This window comes from Anser brachyrhynchus (genome assembly GCF_964034855.1).
Source record: "Anser brachyrhynchus genome assembly, chromosome: 8".
In the NCBI taxonomy this organism is placed as follows: Eukaryota; Metazoa; Chordata; class Aves; order Anseriformes; family Anatidae; genus Anser; species Anser brachyrhynchus.
The window spans coordinates 1,618,508-1,634,108 of NC_137702.1; the positions used below are offsets into that span (position 1 = coordinate 1,618,508).

At 56.3% G+C, this 15,601-nt stretch overlaps 1 protein-coding gene across 4 annotated transcripts; it reads left to right on the plus strand.

Moving 5' to 3' along the window:
* Positions 1-4,612: 4,612 nt before the first annotated feature.
* On the plus strand, positions 4,613-6,696 carry DIRAS3 (DIRAS family GTPase 3). Of its 4 annotated transcripts, none has more exons than XM_080603536.1 (2): positions 4,613-4,743; positions 5,429-6,317. In XM_080603536.1, the coding sequence occupies exon 2, from the start codon at positions 5,514-5,516 to the stop codon at positions 6,108-6,110; it is 597 nt and encodes a 198-aa protein (XP_080459662.1). In that variant the 5' UTR covers positions 4,613-4,743; positions 5,429-5,513; the 3' UTR covers positions 6,111-6,317. The 4 variants fall into 4 exon arrangements, with proteins under 4 accessions (XP_080459662.1, XP_080459664.1, XP_080459663.1 ...); XM_080603538.1 differs by having other exon boundaries at positions 4,656-4,671; XM_080603537.1 differs by having other exon boundaries at positions 4,669-4,792.
* Positions 6,697-15,601: the final 8,905 nt, after the last annotated feature.

A 15,601-nucleotide genomic window follows, 5' to 3' on the forward strand; every position in this document is an offset into this window, starting at 1 on the left:
CCCCAGGCAGTGCTGCCCAAAAACCGGGTGCTGTAACGGCGGGAGGCAGCAGAGCCTCCTCTGCAGCAGCACAGAAAGCGAGGTCTGCCTGTCTCCGGTTCTGCTAGGAGCAGGCCCTGCAGACTCCCTCCCTTCTGAAGCAAACCCATGAAGTGTGGTGGGGCCCCCCGCGCTTGCTAGGGGGTGGGAAAGGAGGATTTTCTGCCCCAAATGTGGATAAAAGAGGAGCGCTGCCTGGGCTTGGTAGCCCTGGCAAGCACATCCTGGTGCAGCACGGCTAGTCTCGGGAGGTCCCCGGCCGCCAGAAGCGATCTCTGGCGAAGTCAGCACAGAGAAGGGACGGGACCCTCTCCACCCACCCCTTCCGTGGGTGCCCACCATGCTCCCGCACCATCTCCCAGCCCCCGGAATCCTCCCGGATGATACCAGGGGAGGCAAAGCAGCGCACGGCGCCTCGCCCCTGCTCTCCGTGCTCTGCTCGCCCGAGGGGCTCTGGCAAGCAGCTGCTTTCCATTTCGAACGGAAAATCTGGTCGCCGTCAGCTCCGGCCCCAGCAAACCCTGACCGGCAGCGGGGCACGGAGCCAGCACCTGGCGGCCACATCCTTCCTCCGGCCGCCTGCCCTTCCCTTCCCGAGGCAGGGGCACCGCGCCGCACCCTGGCTCCCCTTCCCACCCCTTCCCCTGGTGAGCCTGGTGATGTCCAGGCTCTGGCTGTGTCCCCGCTGGGCGGCTCGCAGCTCCCTTCCCGTGGCGCTCACGGGAGAGGCCAGGACCAGGCGGGGAGCGGCGAGCCGCCCGGCATCGTGCCACGCTTGGGAAAGGTTGTTTGAAACTGGGATAGCTGCCTCTGAGCAAAAGTGACTAGCCAAGAGAGCGGGTAAGCTAATAATTGCTAGTTAGCATTTCCTTGTGGCTAATAAATACCTCATAAACACCAGGAACGAGGTTTTAGAAATCGTCCCTGGAAATCCCCGTTAATGACAGGATTTGGGCAAAGCGGATGCTCGGCGGGCCGTGAGCGCTTCTCCCTGCCCGGGCAGACGGGAGCCGAGGGCCACGCGCCGGGCACGGCCTCTGCCTGCCAGCAGAACACACGGGGAGGACCCGGGACCGAGCACCGGCTGCGTCAGCAGCCCCACGGCGAGCGTGGCCGGCTAAGGGATCAGCCTTCGTGCCACAGCCCGGGGAGGGCAGACCTGGCAGGGGGAACATTTGACGGCAGGGCAGAAACGGGCACGGACGAGCTGGCTGCCAGCCGCCCTGCGGCAGGGACGTTTAGGATTACATCGGCATTTTAAAACCGAGATGTTTTGGGGGTGGCAGGAGCCTTACCAACGCCAAGAGAAAAGGGCTGGGGAGCGAGAGCCTGCAGAGCATCGCTACGGGTGCAACCGGGCTGACCTCCGCAAGTCCCCGCACAGCAACATCTGCACGGCAGCACACAGCCGCCAGCACGTGCCGTACATCGCCCAGAAGATGCCCGGATCCGGCATTTGCTTTTGCTCACAGGCAAACCCAGGCAACCTCGCGTGGCTGCCCCGCCTGCAGCCCCTCGTAGCTGCCCCGCCGAGCCGAGCCCAGGTTTGTTGAGCTGCCTAATTCACAGCGGGAGAAAACGGCCCGAGCAGCGCCAGCTCTGCAGGCAGCTGTGGATCAGCGGCTGCGATGACAGCACTAATAATTCGCTAATGCAATAAAAGTTGACTAGGAATAATTTCCATCCCTTTGAATTAAGCACGAAGCGATGTTGATCAGTGTGCTGTTAGAGAGATCTGCTTCATTCCCCTCTTTTCATCGTTATTACTGTTGTTATTACTACTCCTGCCACTGTTCACTTCAGACAAGAACTTTCAGAGAAGCTCAGCGTCACCGGCACTGCTTGAAAGGGCCTCTTGTTAACATGGAAGCTCCTTGAGAAAAATCCTCCGGGCTTTTTGGATTAGACACAAACACCAGGGTAGGACGAAATAGCTCCAAAGCCCCCTTCCACCCTTGTTTGTTTGGTTTTGTTTTGCTCTAGGGCAGGGTCAGGCATTACCAGGCTGCTTGGTAAGGGTGGAAGTGGATCCGAAACAGGTGGGAGGACAGCATGGAGTCAGCGATGCACCAAGAAGCAGAGAGATAAGAAATGATAGCCTGGAAATCCACGCAACGGTTTGGAAAAACAAGCGTGGGTTAGGGCCAAAAAGTGGCGCTTTTGTCTAGATTTTCTCCTTGCGGGGCACACTCCCTCTGTTCCAGGATTCGTCTGAGACCGTCTGTAGACGTGCTGCTCCCCAGCGCCTGTTCCAGCCACAGCAGGAGATTTACAGAGCTTTTACTGCGCCAGGCACCTGCAGCTGCATTCCCAAGGTCGTCCTCCGCCGGGCCAAGCCCTCCTCCCGCTGAGATGGGGGCAGTCAGCGGCGTGCCAGCATGCGCTGAGATGCTCGGGAGCGATATGGGTCTGTCACAGCCAGCTTCTCCCAGGCTGTGAGCAGCACGGCGAAAACCTTTCCGATGGTATTTTCTACAAAGCCGTTCCCAGCGGCCGGATGGCCGTCACTTAAAAGGACAAAGCGTCTGAACAGGCAGAAACCCCCGGCGACTTGGTGAGATCAGCTTTCTGGTTTTGTGGCACGGAGCCTGCGCCCTCGTGGAGGGCACCTGTGTGAGGTGTGTGCGGATCCCCGCTCACATCAGCACGTAGGCCGCATGCATCTCGTCTTCTTTAGTATTGAATTCGGTTCGTGACTCTGTAAGTCGCCGTCAGGGCTCCAATCCAGGCGTTCACAGCCTGCCTTCAGCTCCTCTACCTGGCTTCTGCAGCTGCTTCAGGCTGCTGTGGATCTGTTAGCCTAAATGTGGCACAGCAACGTCCCGCCAGGAGCAATCCTTCACTTCCCTGGCTCCGAGCTCCCCGGGAGCAGCTGTGATCAATGCCCCAGAAGAGATTTAACTCCTCTGCTTACAGACCTGTGGGAAGCAGCAGCATCACCCTCCTGTGACCAGGATGTAATCACGGCTTTGAGACCACAGCTTATTAAACGCCCTCAGCTCTGTACGTTGGGATAAGCAATTATTTCTTAGGTACCACCAGTGAGTTCAGCCTGCAAAAGTGACGGTCGCTGCCAGTCTGTGCGGGGAGCTGGGGCAGAGGGGGAGCGTTTGGTGTCCAAGACGTGCCACCAAAGGGCCACGCAGCCGTGTGTGTGGCTGGGGGGCACGGGAGGCCAGGGCAGGTGGTCTGCAGATAGAAGCTGATGAGAATCACGTCCCTGTAGTCCTTCAGAAGCACTTTATTTGCCCCTTTTAGAGCTGTTGCCCCTGCCACCTGTGGCCCACAGCATCGAGGGAAACACCAGGGGCACCAACTTTAACCATGTTTTCATTTGCAGCTTCTGTGAGAAACAAACGGCAGTCCGTAGGATAGCTTGGGTGGGCTGATCCAGTGACCTAATGCTTTAGAGCACATTCTTATTGTACAAATCACCGCTCACACCTGTTAAGAAAATCCGCTCTTTGCCATGGAACATCTGTGCCAGCTGTTTGGAGGACACTGAAGTCCCCTGCAGCCCAGCTAGCGTCCTCCCAGCCAGATCCACCCCGAAAAATACCACCCAGCACCGTTTCCCCATGGAAGAGGCAGGCGGGTTTAGCGGTGCCTGCAACCCGAACAGCCCAAAGCTGCCTCCCCCCTGCAAAGCTGCCAGCCCCTGCAGCAGTCGGGAGAGCTTCGGGCTGCCCTCTCCCGAGGAGCACGGCACGGGGTGGCCCTCGCACAGCTGCACCGGCCCCTTCGGCTGCTGAGTTTGGCCAGCTGTAATTTAACAACAACAGCCGTAAAGGGGAGAAGTTTTGCAAAAGGCAATGCTTCTGGCTCGCTCTGGGGCAGCACAATAGCTGCAGACAAAGTAGCCGGGTGCTGATACCCCTTACCCACGGGTATCCCCGCTATCCAGGCTGACGTTTGTCCCCTCCGCACGCTTCCTGCCACGTGTTCTGGCAGCGCAGTACCAGCAGTGCCCTCTGCCACATTTTAAAGTTGGCATCCTCCTCGGTTCCCACCCTCTCCTGCAGCTTTCCCAGGGCCCGGCCTTGTCCGAGGCGCTGGCTGGGGACTGTCTGTCCTCGTCCTCCTTTCCCTAAGGTTTGGCCGTGCGGCGCCGATGACTCCCTGAAGGCCTCCCCGGGACCCGCGGCCTTTTGCAGGCTGCTAGATGGGAAGCCCCGGTCCAGGCTGGGAGCTGTGTTTGGAAAGACTCATTCTGGAGGAGAAGGGAAAAAAAAAAAAAAAGAATTCTTATCTAAGCAATACAACACTCCCCCCTCGGTCACGGTCAGACCCGGTTGCGATGGCCGCGGTAGGAAACGCCGCACAAGCTGAGAGCAGCTGCACTTCTTCAGGCGGCCCCGGGAAGGGTCGTGCCTCCCAGCGGCCGGGCTGGGACGTTCCCAGCTTGTACAGCTTTGGGAAAAGCTTCGTTTCAGCCTGCCCTGCGAAGGTGCCTTCCCCTGCTCGAGGGCCGCGCAGGAGGCACTAAGGGGGTGCTGAGCCCTCAGCCCCGCGCCTCACAGCTGGCAGCACCTCAGGGCCGCTCAGAGAAGCGCCCATTCATGAGTCAATTTCACAGCTGATGAAAAACACAGAGCGCTACAAACACTCCACCTTCCCTAGGGGGGACAACAGGCACGTATTTTATTCATTTCCTCAGGAAATCAGGGCTGAGCAATTAAGGCACGCCTGTTAAGTGGCTAACGGGTGAGGCTGGGTCCTGTGGTGGGCTTGGTGCCGCCCTCCCCGAGCGCAGGTGGTGGCCGGGGATGGCGGGGGGGTGAGGGGACACAGGGCCCTGCCCGGCCTGGGGGCTCCCTGGGGGCTCCCTGGGGGCTCCGGGGGTCTGTGAGGCGTTGGCGGGGCACGGGCCGAGCCGGCTCCGGAGGCTGAGGGCCGGGGCCGGGGCCGGGGCCGTGGCGGGCGCTGCTCCGCGGCGGCTCCACGCGGGGGCGCCGGGCGCTCCCCGCCGCTCTCGGCGGCTCCGGGCCCGGGGCTGAGGGGGCGGCGTGAGGGGCCGCGGCGGGGGCGGGTGGATGGAGCCCGCGGGAGGGGACGGGGAGCCCGCAGCCCGCAGCGGGCACCCGGGGCAGGAGGAGGAGGAGGAGGAGGAGGAGGAGGAGGAGGAGAAGGAGAAGGAGGCGGCCCCGGGCGGGGGTGCTCGCAGCCGGCTGCTGGGTGCCGCTGCCATGGGGCCCGGCCCCGCCGGGCTGCGGGAGGGAGCTGCCGGCTGCGGGTGAGTCCGAGCCCGGGGCTGGGGCTGGGGCTGGGGCTGGGGAGGCGAGGCGAGCCCGGCCGGGGTGAGCCCTTCCCGGGGAGGGGGTGCTGGAGGCTGATGGCTCTCCTTCTCCTTCTCTTTCCCCACGGCTCCCTTCCCCTTCCTCCTCCGCAGGCCGTCGCTGTGGAGGGCTGCGTAAGCCTGAAGACCCTGGGGGGTTTTCGGTTAAAATCCTCGCCCGCGTCGCGGCACGGCAACCATGCCCGAGCAAAGCAACGATTACAGGGTGGTCGTGTTCGGAGCCGCCGGGGTGGGCAAAAGCTCCCTGGTCCTCCGTTTTGTGAGGGGAACCTTCCGGGAGACCTACATCCCCACCATCGAGGACACGTACCGGCAGGTGATCAGCTGCGATAAGAGCATCTGCACCCTCCAGATCACGGACACGACGGGGAGCCACCAGTTCCCCGCTATGCAGAGGCTGTCTATATCCAAAGGGCACGCTTTCATCTTGGTGTACTCCGTCACCAGCAGGCAGTCCCTGGAGGATCTTCGGCCCATCTTCGAGCAGATCTGTCAGATTAAAGGGGACACCCAAACAATCCCCATAATGCTGGTGGGTAACAAAAGCGACGAGACCCAGAGGGAGCTGGATGCTAGCGAGGGGGAGGCGCTGGCCAGCAAGTGGAAGTGCTCCTTCATGGAGACCTCAGCCAAAATGAACTACAACGTGCAGGAGCTCTTCCAGGAGCTCTTGAATCTGGAGAAGAGGAGAACTGTCAGTCTCCAAGTGGACGGAAAGAAATCCAAGCAGCAGAAAAAGAAAGACAAACTGAAAGGCAAGTGCTCTGTGATGTGACTGCCTTTGGCTAGACTTGCACGCTGCGTGGTGTAAGCAGAGCATGGACTCCTAGAAAATACGCTTTTGCTGAAGGGGTCAGAAGGATCCTTGCCTTACAGGGCTATTGCTTTTCTGTAAAGTCTCTGGATTACTTTGTGTTGGTTTTAAAGGGGATGGCTTTGTGCATGTTTATTTTTTTAAACAATAAATGTTCAATGTTAGTAATGACGTGGTGAAGTTTTTAATGCGAGAAGTTTACAGAAGAGAAAAATGTCACTTAGAAACCAACATCTCTGTTCCTGTGAGTACATGCTAGTTTTTAAGTATTTCCAGGCTGTTAGCTTGAAAGAAATTGTTATCTATGAAGTGTATATTTCAAATACCATTTTCAGGAATCTGAATAGAGCAAATCTCTAATAAAGCTAGGGGTCTGCACTGCAAGTGATCATGTCTGTGACTCCAGATGCTTACACTTTCGGGCACGAAGACTGGCTTGCCTACCAAAGACATAACTCTTTCATTTTAGAAATTGTTTTCCTGTGTGCTCTGCAGTTCCTGAGACTTCTGCAGTTCTGTGAATGATTAAAGCTATACCTGTGTATAATCAGGATGGTTTTTGCCTTTTTTTCCCCCCTCACTACCGTGTCTGTTTTCCAACTCACTGTTAATAGTTGGTTTTACTTCTGCCTTGTTGACCTCTGTGCCTCAAACCAGTGTCAGTCCTGTAGGGTGTACAGCATCTCCAGGACGTAGTGGGAGAAGAGCTCGCCTGAAGCTTGAGTTCAGATCTTGGAGCCTGGCCAGCAGATGGGAAGAGGCAGTTAATTTTTCCTTTCAGATGTGAGCCTGAATGATTGGAATAATGCTGCGCACTCGTGTGGCGTTCTTCTGCCATACTTGTGTAAGAGCTTTAAAAGGTGAGCAAGTTCCCTTCTCCTTGTACTTCTGGGGAGCAGTGGGTACAGACTGGAGGTAACTTCAGCCTTTGTGCAGCTTTGGTGATGCCTCTGTTCACTGAGGCAGGAGGTTTTGTGCTTTTTGGTTCCGTACGTCAGGTGATTCCTGTCATTTTTATGTAAGAGCAACATCCTTCATGAAGTTAATCGGGCTGCTCTGAGTACCAGGTGATTTAATAGCTGGTTACTCTGGCAATTCACCTTTCATCCTCCTGGCTTTGTGTGTGACTGAGGCTACTCTTGTAGTATCTTATCCTCCCACCTCTTTATTTCGTCCAAGTTACCCAGGTTTTGGCTGAAAATCATGATAAGCTGTTTTAGGTAACACTGCTTCAGGAAGAAACATCTAAACTTGGAAGCTCCTCTCCTACTGGAACTTCTGGCAAACGCTTTCCACAAAAAAAAGGACAGGAGACATGGACTTAGTTTAGCTCTTGCATGTTCCCTTTTTTGTGTGGGCTGCTCTTAGCAAGAGACAACCATGATAAGCCTCATCTGCAGGGCATGATTGAAAACGATACCCAGGAAATAAGTATTCATTGTATGCCACAGATCTGCTGCTTTGGGTATGCATCAGTCCAGAGCTGCAGCCTTCAGGACGGGGGGATTCGCAGTTGGATTTACAACTTACAGCAGGTTTACAGTTGAACTTCACCCTTCCCTCCGGCCCCACGGGTGTCGGGTTTGGGTGGGCTGCTGATGGGCTGTTGGACTGGGACGGTGGATGAGGGACCCCGGAGCCAGCTGGGCTGAGTGTGGGGTGCTGGTTTGGCTGCTGTGGGTCTCGCAGGGGGTGCTGCAGGGATGGTGGCTTGCTGAGAACCGTGGGGCCTCCTGAGCTGAGAGCAATGCTGCGAAGCTTGCCCTAAGTAAAGCAGGGGGCTGTAAGGACTTCAGGATCACACAGCGGACTGGATTTTTTTAAATGGTAACGTAGTCTTGACAGGAGATGAATTGCTTTTTTTTATAGCACTTCTCTAGCGAAAGGAGTTTATTGTCGAAGACGAGTAAAACACGAGCCGCTTTTTATGTTGTCTCAGACTGGTCCTGCTGGACGTAAGGGGTCAGTTAGCTTTGTTGTGGTGTGCTGGGGGTTTCACCCCCCTTACAGCTGGGGCTCCCGTGCTATTGAGCCAGCAGAAAGCTCTCGGGAGCTGACTGCAGAAACAACGGGAGTGCTCGGTGCAGGCTGAAATGTTTTGCAGTTTTCTCTCCTCACCCATATGTGCTTAATCTACTTGCCAAAATAAAGAGTGGGTTTGCCAAGTAGGTCCATTGATACGAAGGCCCCATACTTTTTTTTTCCTGGAGATGACATCCCGCAGCGCTGGGTGCGAGGCTGGGCCCTGCACTCGGGGGGCTCACACTGAAGGGTGGCTGCAGAAGCAGCCTTAATGGCTTGAAAACAACTCGCTTTTTCCTCTCTGTGCATGGATTTCGATCTGTATTTTTTCATTTCCTAACTGTTGGTCTTTTTTAGCGTCTGGCGATTATAACGGTGAACCTATTTCAGTTCCATTCCAGCCTTTGAAAGCCCTGTAAGACATCACATATTTAAGCCTATTTAAAAAGTCGTAAGACCTAGTGATGCCTTTACAACTCCCACTGCCTTCGTGGAGATGTCTGCACGAAGGCAGAGCACCACGTACCCGCAGTTACTCACACACGGGGCGTTCTGTGACGCGTCCTCGTTGCTGCGGCATTTCTCCCGTGTCCCCCAAGGGCACCGCTCCGGACTGGGGGCTGGTGGAGCGCAGGGAATACCTGGTGCCAGCGGGACAGACGGACCCCTCAGCACCCAGCAGAATCACTGGCACGTCTCCCGAGCTGCTGTGGTGGCCGCGAGATGGGAAGTCCTGCATGGGAGAGCACGATGGAGGTGCCCTGGGTGGCGTGGGGGCCGCACGGGTGGCCCTGGTGTGGCTGCCTCTCACCACGTGCAAAGGGGTGTTTGGGGCTAGGTCAGCTGCAGCAGTTGTACAACTGTAAACCAAAGCTATGAATAAAACTGTATGAACGCTGTATTGTATAACTCTATTTATTTCCGTATAAACCGACCTAGTTTGATTTCCTCTGTAGTATTCCTATAAGAAGAGAAATGTATTTTCATTGTGGTGGTGCCTGTCAAGATGTTAGCCATTAAGCTCCGCACAAATCTAAATTCCGGGGTAGGATCTCCACGGTCTGCCGGGGGACTGTGCAGGCAGTGACCATAGTCAGTAACTGGGTGAGAAATGCCGCACTGCTTGCAGGCACCGGTTGTTACAAACCAGCGGCTGCGCTCAGCTTGTGAACGGCAGTAACTTCCCGAGCCTTGTGTTTGAGCCTGCGTGCTCACAGCCAGGGTCTGAGGGGCCGGCGTGGGGTGGGATGCTCTGACACTGTTCGTCCTGTGCCGTTATAACCAAAAATACTGGCTAATGTCGTTCTGGACTAACAGTATAACCGTGGAGTTATGACCGTCGGACTAACACTGAGTAGCTGGAGATCCGTCATTTTGGGGCACTGATGGGTGAGCTTCTGCTAAACCAACCCTAAAGCGATACCTCGCCTCTTACAGCACACATGCAGAAGGTTTTTCCTTATGTGGGAGCGTTTTGCTGAATTAAAGGCACAGTGCTTTTTCTTTAAGTATTAAAATGTTTTATAGCCTAAGGACTGTAAGTTGGTAGTAAATGCTTTAACCTTGTATTTGAATAAGTGGGATTCTTAAAACATATCTGTTCTCTTTGTAAATAAATAAATAAAAGGCTGATTAAAGACATTCAGCAAGAGTCACTTGCCTGGAGCAAACAGGCACCTCTGATGTCTGATACAGCTCCTGTATGATGTGACCAGCCCTGTCCTTAGCTGCTCATTGCCAACAGCGTGTTTTTCGTGATGCAGCGACATGTTTTTTATGGAGCTATTTACGTATCCCGTTCCAGGTCCCTAAAACTGGCTGCACTTGGACTGAGAGGTGCTTGTACCTGCCCAGCGCCTCCCTCCCCCGGGAGGAGCATCACGGGGGCAGCAGGCGCGTTTCGTTCTGGGACGTGCAGCCCTGCTCTGAGCTCTGCCTTCAAAACCTGGCTGCCACTGGGCTCCCTGCAGCGGGGAAGCTCAGAAAGGAAATTTTTCCTTCCTACGCCAGAACTGGTAACTTCCAGGCTGGCCAGCAGTGGGCAAGGATGCCTGATTCAGCCAGAACCAGCGAGATGAAAAAATCCCCGGGCCGTGGCTCCTGCCCACCCAGCAGAGCCCCGGGAGAGGCATCTCCTGCTGGGGAGCGAGGTGGAAGGATGGAGCATCAGCCCAGGCTTTCCGTATGTCTGTGTCTCAGGACCTCAAGCTTGCTTAAAGCTTGGCTCCAGTTTTGCTCAGTCAGCTCCTTCCTTCCCACGGCTGCAGAGCTCTTTTAAATAACTTTCAGAAACTCTTGTATTGGCCTCATTCACCCCTGAGGACTTGGTAGGCAGGATTCGGATGAGGCATCAAATCATCTCTGCCCTAATGGACAAAGATAATAGCTCTGCAGGCCTTCTGACTCTTTGCTCCAGGAAAAAAAAAAAAAAAAAAGACTGACAGCTTTCATTTTAATGCTGCTCCGTGGTTTCCTCTCTGCAACCCAGAAATTCAGACCCTTCTCAATTAGCAGCACTTGTTATTTCCATGCAGCACTTGTCAACTGGCTTGAGGCAGCTCCTTCCTGAATCTGGCCAGCAAAATTGGTGTCAAGAGAAAATACCGGGGAGGAGAACTGCAAACAGCTCCTCCGCAGCTTGCAAGAGAAAAACGTGAGCAGCAGCTGGAGTGTCCACCCACACAAGCATCTTAAAAACAAGCAGCCAGAATATTGCTATATTCTAGTGCCTCTTCCCGGAGCAGAGCAAGCACATGATTAATGTGACAAACAGCCCCGAATAATAGGCAATATTGTTTTATGTGCACGGTCTGTAGCTACAAGATACCCGGAGCTGGAAGAACACAAGCACATCTTAATCACCTGCCATCCTCTACAGGTTATGGTGTGAGTAAACGAAGTATGTCAAATGCACCCGAGATCCAACGAAAAATCCTAAAGACTGGACTCAGCCACAGGAGTGAGGTGGCCTTTCTCAAGCTATTCAGGGTCGGTTCTGTTTATGCATTTTTAGCTCTGGGAAACGCAATGATCTGTACCTGTCAGACTCCGGTTTGTTTTATTTAGCTAGAGTGAAAATTAAGCACTTCGGCAAGTGCTGGCAAATAGTCTGAAGCTGAACCCAACCCAAATTCACTTCTAGTACGCAGTTTTTCCCAGAAGCGCATAAATGACTCAGTAGCTGGGTCCCTTTGGCTGTAGGAGGTCCTAGGGAATACGACCGAGCAGCCTGCCGTTTGCTGGCACAGAGCTCGTGCCGTCTTTAGCACACAGAAGTAATCCAGCCTCTCGTTCTGCGCTGCCTCTCTGAGCCAAGTGGCCGGGCAGCTTTTCTGTATGAGCTGCTTGGCTCCTAAAACAGCAGAGTTTAAATCTAGAAAACTCCGTAAGGGATGCTGGATCCTCCGGGAGGAGCTGGAGGTGGAGGTGGCTTCACTGTAGGTAAATACGATGCGAACCCCAGAGCGCGGCGCGTGCCCTGTCCCGGTTGGAAGCGGTCTCCTGCTGGAAGGTATTGAATTGCTTTTCAGTGAGTGCAATTAAAAGCAGTTTACTGACAGCGACGTTATTAGCACGCCCGTGATGAGGCCACGGTGTTTCCTCCAGCTGTGGGAGACCGTTTCTGTGCTGCCACCGTGCTGAAACACCTGGGCAGGGCAGAAGCCAAAGCCTCGCATCTTGGGCAGCAGCACGGGGCTGCTCCTTTCACCTCTGCGCTCCTGGGGTGACAGCTGGCTGTTCCTCGAGGTGAGACCAACATAAAACGAGTCAGCATCTTAACCGTACCCACGGCTGAGCAGCCCAGGTTTGCGGCGCTACTCCCGGATACCTCGGGGAGGCGGGGATGTTGTTTGCAGTCTGACAACCAGAAATATGCAGAATCCGACAGGGAGGCATCAACTGCTCAGCAAGCACTTCCCAGCCAGTGGTCTTCAAGGGGGTCTCCCCGGGAGCACCTGCACGGATGGGCCCACGGTGCAGGAGCTGCTCCTGCAGGACGGAGCTGCAGCCACTGCTTGTGAGAGCTGGGTTTGAGCCCTGGCTGAGTGGGGGCCTCCCCCTGATAGCACCGGGAGGGAAAATATAAAGGAAATGCGTGCGACCACTGCAGCGAGCGAAGGAAACGCTCGGGAGCCTCGGCGGCACATTACAATGCTGCCCGCGTTGCAGCGAGTTTGCAGTCCAGCCGTGCTCCTCCTGCTGAATCCTGCTTTCAGCCGGGGACGGAGGAGGAAAAAAAAAAGCACGTCCTTGGCAGAACCCTTACCAAAGCATGCCGTGGGCGTAGTCTGAGCGGGGGAAAGGGGCAGCAGGTCAGAAAATTAGAAATAACACCTAAATCGGCCTTGTAAAATCTGTCCTAAAAGCATTCCTCAGGTTCGTGTGATGACTGCAGTTTTCAGAGGAACCCAGCTCTGCCATTCGCTGCACCCGTCCTTGCTCCCGGCACCAGTCAGCCTGGGGTCAGGAGGCAGTGACCACGCCAAGGAGGACGTGCTCCGGCATCCCCTGGCTCAGTCCCCACCCCGTAGTGCAGTCCCTGGCCTGCCAAAATATAAACCAGGAGAAAATTGGTTGGGGTGTGCTCAGAAACCGAGGGGCTCAGCAGAACCGCCTGGCTGGGATGCGACCTTATATAAAATCGGCTCACGTACCCGCTCCATAAAATAGCACCAGTATTTCATGTCCTTTGGAAGCACTTAAATCTTGTTCTTGGACGTGGCCTTGGAGAGCATCCAGCTCCCGAAGCGCAAGCCAGCCGGGTCCGAGGAGAAAGACCTGACGGGGACACGGCGCGGCCTTCGCTGTGTGACCTGCGGCTGAAACGCGAGGCAGCGAGGACCTCACCGACATTTTGGGATCGGAACGGGGAGCAAGACCGGGACAGCGACCAAAAACATCTTTTCACGTGCGTGGACGGCATCTAAATCCCCCCACCCGAGCTGTGCGGTAAGCTCGGAGACGTACTGGTGCATACCAGAAATGCCAGTGCCCCCATCAGCCCGGCTGCCCCCCGCACCGCCGAGGGGCTTTGTCGCCCCCAGAGCGAGGGCAGCCGCCCCCCTACCAGCACACGCAGCGAAGGCAGGTGCCCCGGGGCTGCCGAGCCTCCCCCCGTGCATCCTCTGCTCGCCCTCCCCGCCTGGTTCTGGCTGGCGCAGCTCGGGGCGATGCTGCAGGAGGGGATGAGCTCGGGGTGGGGCCCCGGGAGCCCCAAGGTGCGTTGGATCCGGGCCGCTTGGCGATGTTTTCGGGCTCTGTTTCGCTGCCCTCGGTGTCAGCCCTGGTCCTGCTCTGCAGGCACTGCGGCCAGGAATGGCTCTTGCACTGCTGGTACTGGCTGCGGGGGGCTCACCCCTGGTGGCAAGGAAGAAAACCCCTGAAAATACAGATATCTCTGCCTTTGCTTGCTCTTTTTGCTATCGTATTTTTATAGTATTTTTAGCAGATTGGGTGTTCTGGCTTTCAGGTACAGATTGGTCCTGATGCTGCACTTCCACAGGGTAAAGCCCCCAGAAGGAGAGGGGAAGGAAATTGGTGTGTAAGGGGGTGTTTGAGCTCAAACTCTTGCAGCTCTTTCTGCTGTCAGACGCTTTACCAGCTGGCTAAGCAGGGACAGAGGGACCGGCTGATTTACTGATTATCTGGGAAGACTGGCCAGAACGTGGCTCAAGTGGAAAACCTTTCTATTGACCGTAAGAAACTCCTCTTTTCCACAGACCTCATTCCAGGCATTGATTTGTTGGGTTCTTTTTTGGGGTGAAAAACGGTCTGCGCACAACAGAGAGGATGCTAAATTGGGGCTGGTGCTTCTCCACGGTGTAACACCTAACAGTAGGATGTTTGGCGTTTCACGTTTTCGTGGCATTCGTTTCTGTTGTAACAGCACCAGAGGAAGCCGTGGTCAGAAAGCAAAAAGGGGTGATTCCTGGGGGCAGGCAGAGAGCTGGCAGCCTCGGCTCCTTCTCCCTGTCCTCCTGTGTGCCCACGGGCAGCGCTGCTTGCCAGTGCCTCCACCCCTTCCTTTTTAAAACGGGGGCACCAATTTCCTTCATCTCATTTGTGTCTTCGAGGCGTGAGCCATCTGCTGCCTGCTCCTTGGGCGCAGAGCAAACGCAAGGGGTGCTCCCCTGGCTGGCCGTACCCAGAGACTTCCCCGTGGGTTAAAGCCCCCGTTGTTTTGTGCGCTGGAGCTGCCCCGGAGAGGGGAACGGCCATATCAAACGCCGCTCCCCGATCCCTCTCCTTTCCTCCTGCTCTTTCTCCTTTAGCACAGTCTGTTCAGCATTCAGCAGAGCAGCCAAGATATCGATTTTTTCGGCTCATTAATTCAGGCTTTGCGAAAACGAGAAAGCCCTGTGCTGGGGCGGCTGGGGCGGAGCCCACGGGCAGCAGCGGGGTGCTTTGGGGCGCAGGGTGACCATTGTAAGGAACGCTGCCCCGCGGTGGGACGGGGCTGTCGGGGGGGGACAGGGGTGGGCTGGGACCAGCGGGACCCCTCAGCGGCGTCAGCGGCTCCATCAGCAGCGATGCCACAGCCGGCGTGACTCAGAGCCGGGGGTGGAGAGGGAGCAGCAGCCCTATTTTGAGCAGCAGCCTGCTGGGGAGGATCAGTGCCCCCGGCCGCTCTGCCCCGGAGCTGCGGGGGATCCCCTCGGTGCTGCAGAGCAGCCCCCATATGGGGCTTTTCTGCGTCGCTGCCACCGAAGGAGCAGCTCTGCCCGACAGGCACGATGCCAGCGTGTATACACACGTACACGTACACACAAACACACACACGCTCGGGGGGACCGTGGCCACAGGCTCGGGCTGTGCCTCCAGCACATCGCCGTGATGGGTGACGGCGACCTGCAAATCGCATCGTGCTGTCTCCTGCACCTCCGGTCCTCCTTCCCCGGACGCCCAACAGAATTGGATTACCGGTCTGCTCCAGAGCAAACCCTGCTGGCTGTGGGCATCCTTCCAGTTAACGTGCAAAGTACCTGTCTGTAGATATTACTCCAGGCCCTGCTCAGTGAACTAAACGCGCCGGAGGTCTGGGACTGCCCCTTCCCGAAGGAAATCACAGCCACACGCCTCTGCCCTGCACTAGCATGCGAACTGGGAGGAAGCCCTTGCCTGGTCTCAGCTGTTTTCTGAGCAGCTTTTCTGTGCATTTATAGTTAAGCGCAACCTCAGCAAAGCTGTCAAGACAAAATTCCTGTTTTGCAGGAAAAAAATTCCTGGGGAAAAATCCTCCGGCACTGCCCTGTCCCCTGGACGCGGGGTTCGCTCAGGGCTCTGCCATCGCAGGCGGGGTGACATGCCGCCCGTCCCACGCCGCGCCGTCCTGAGGCCAGCGTCTGGTTAGGTCTCTGCAGCACCTCCACGACTGCCTGCGGAAGACCCCGCAGCTCTCCCAGTGACAGGCACGCCACCTAACCGGCACT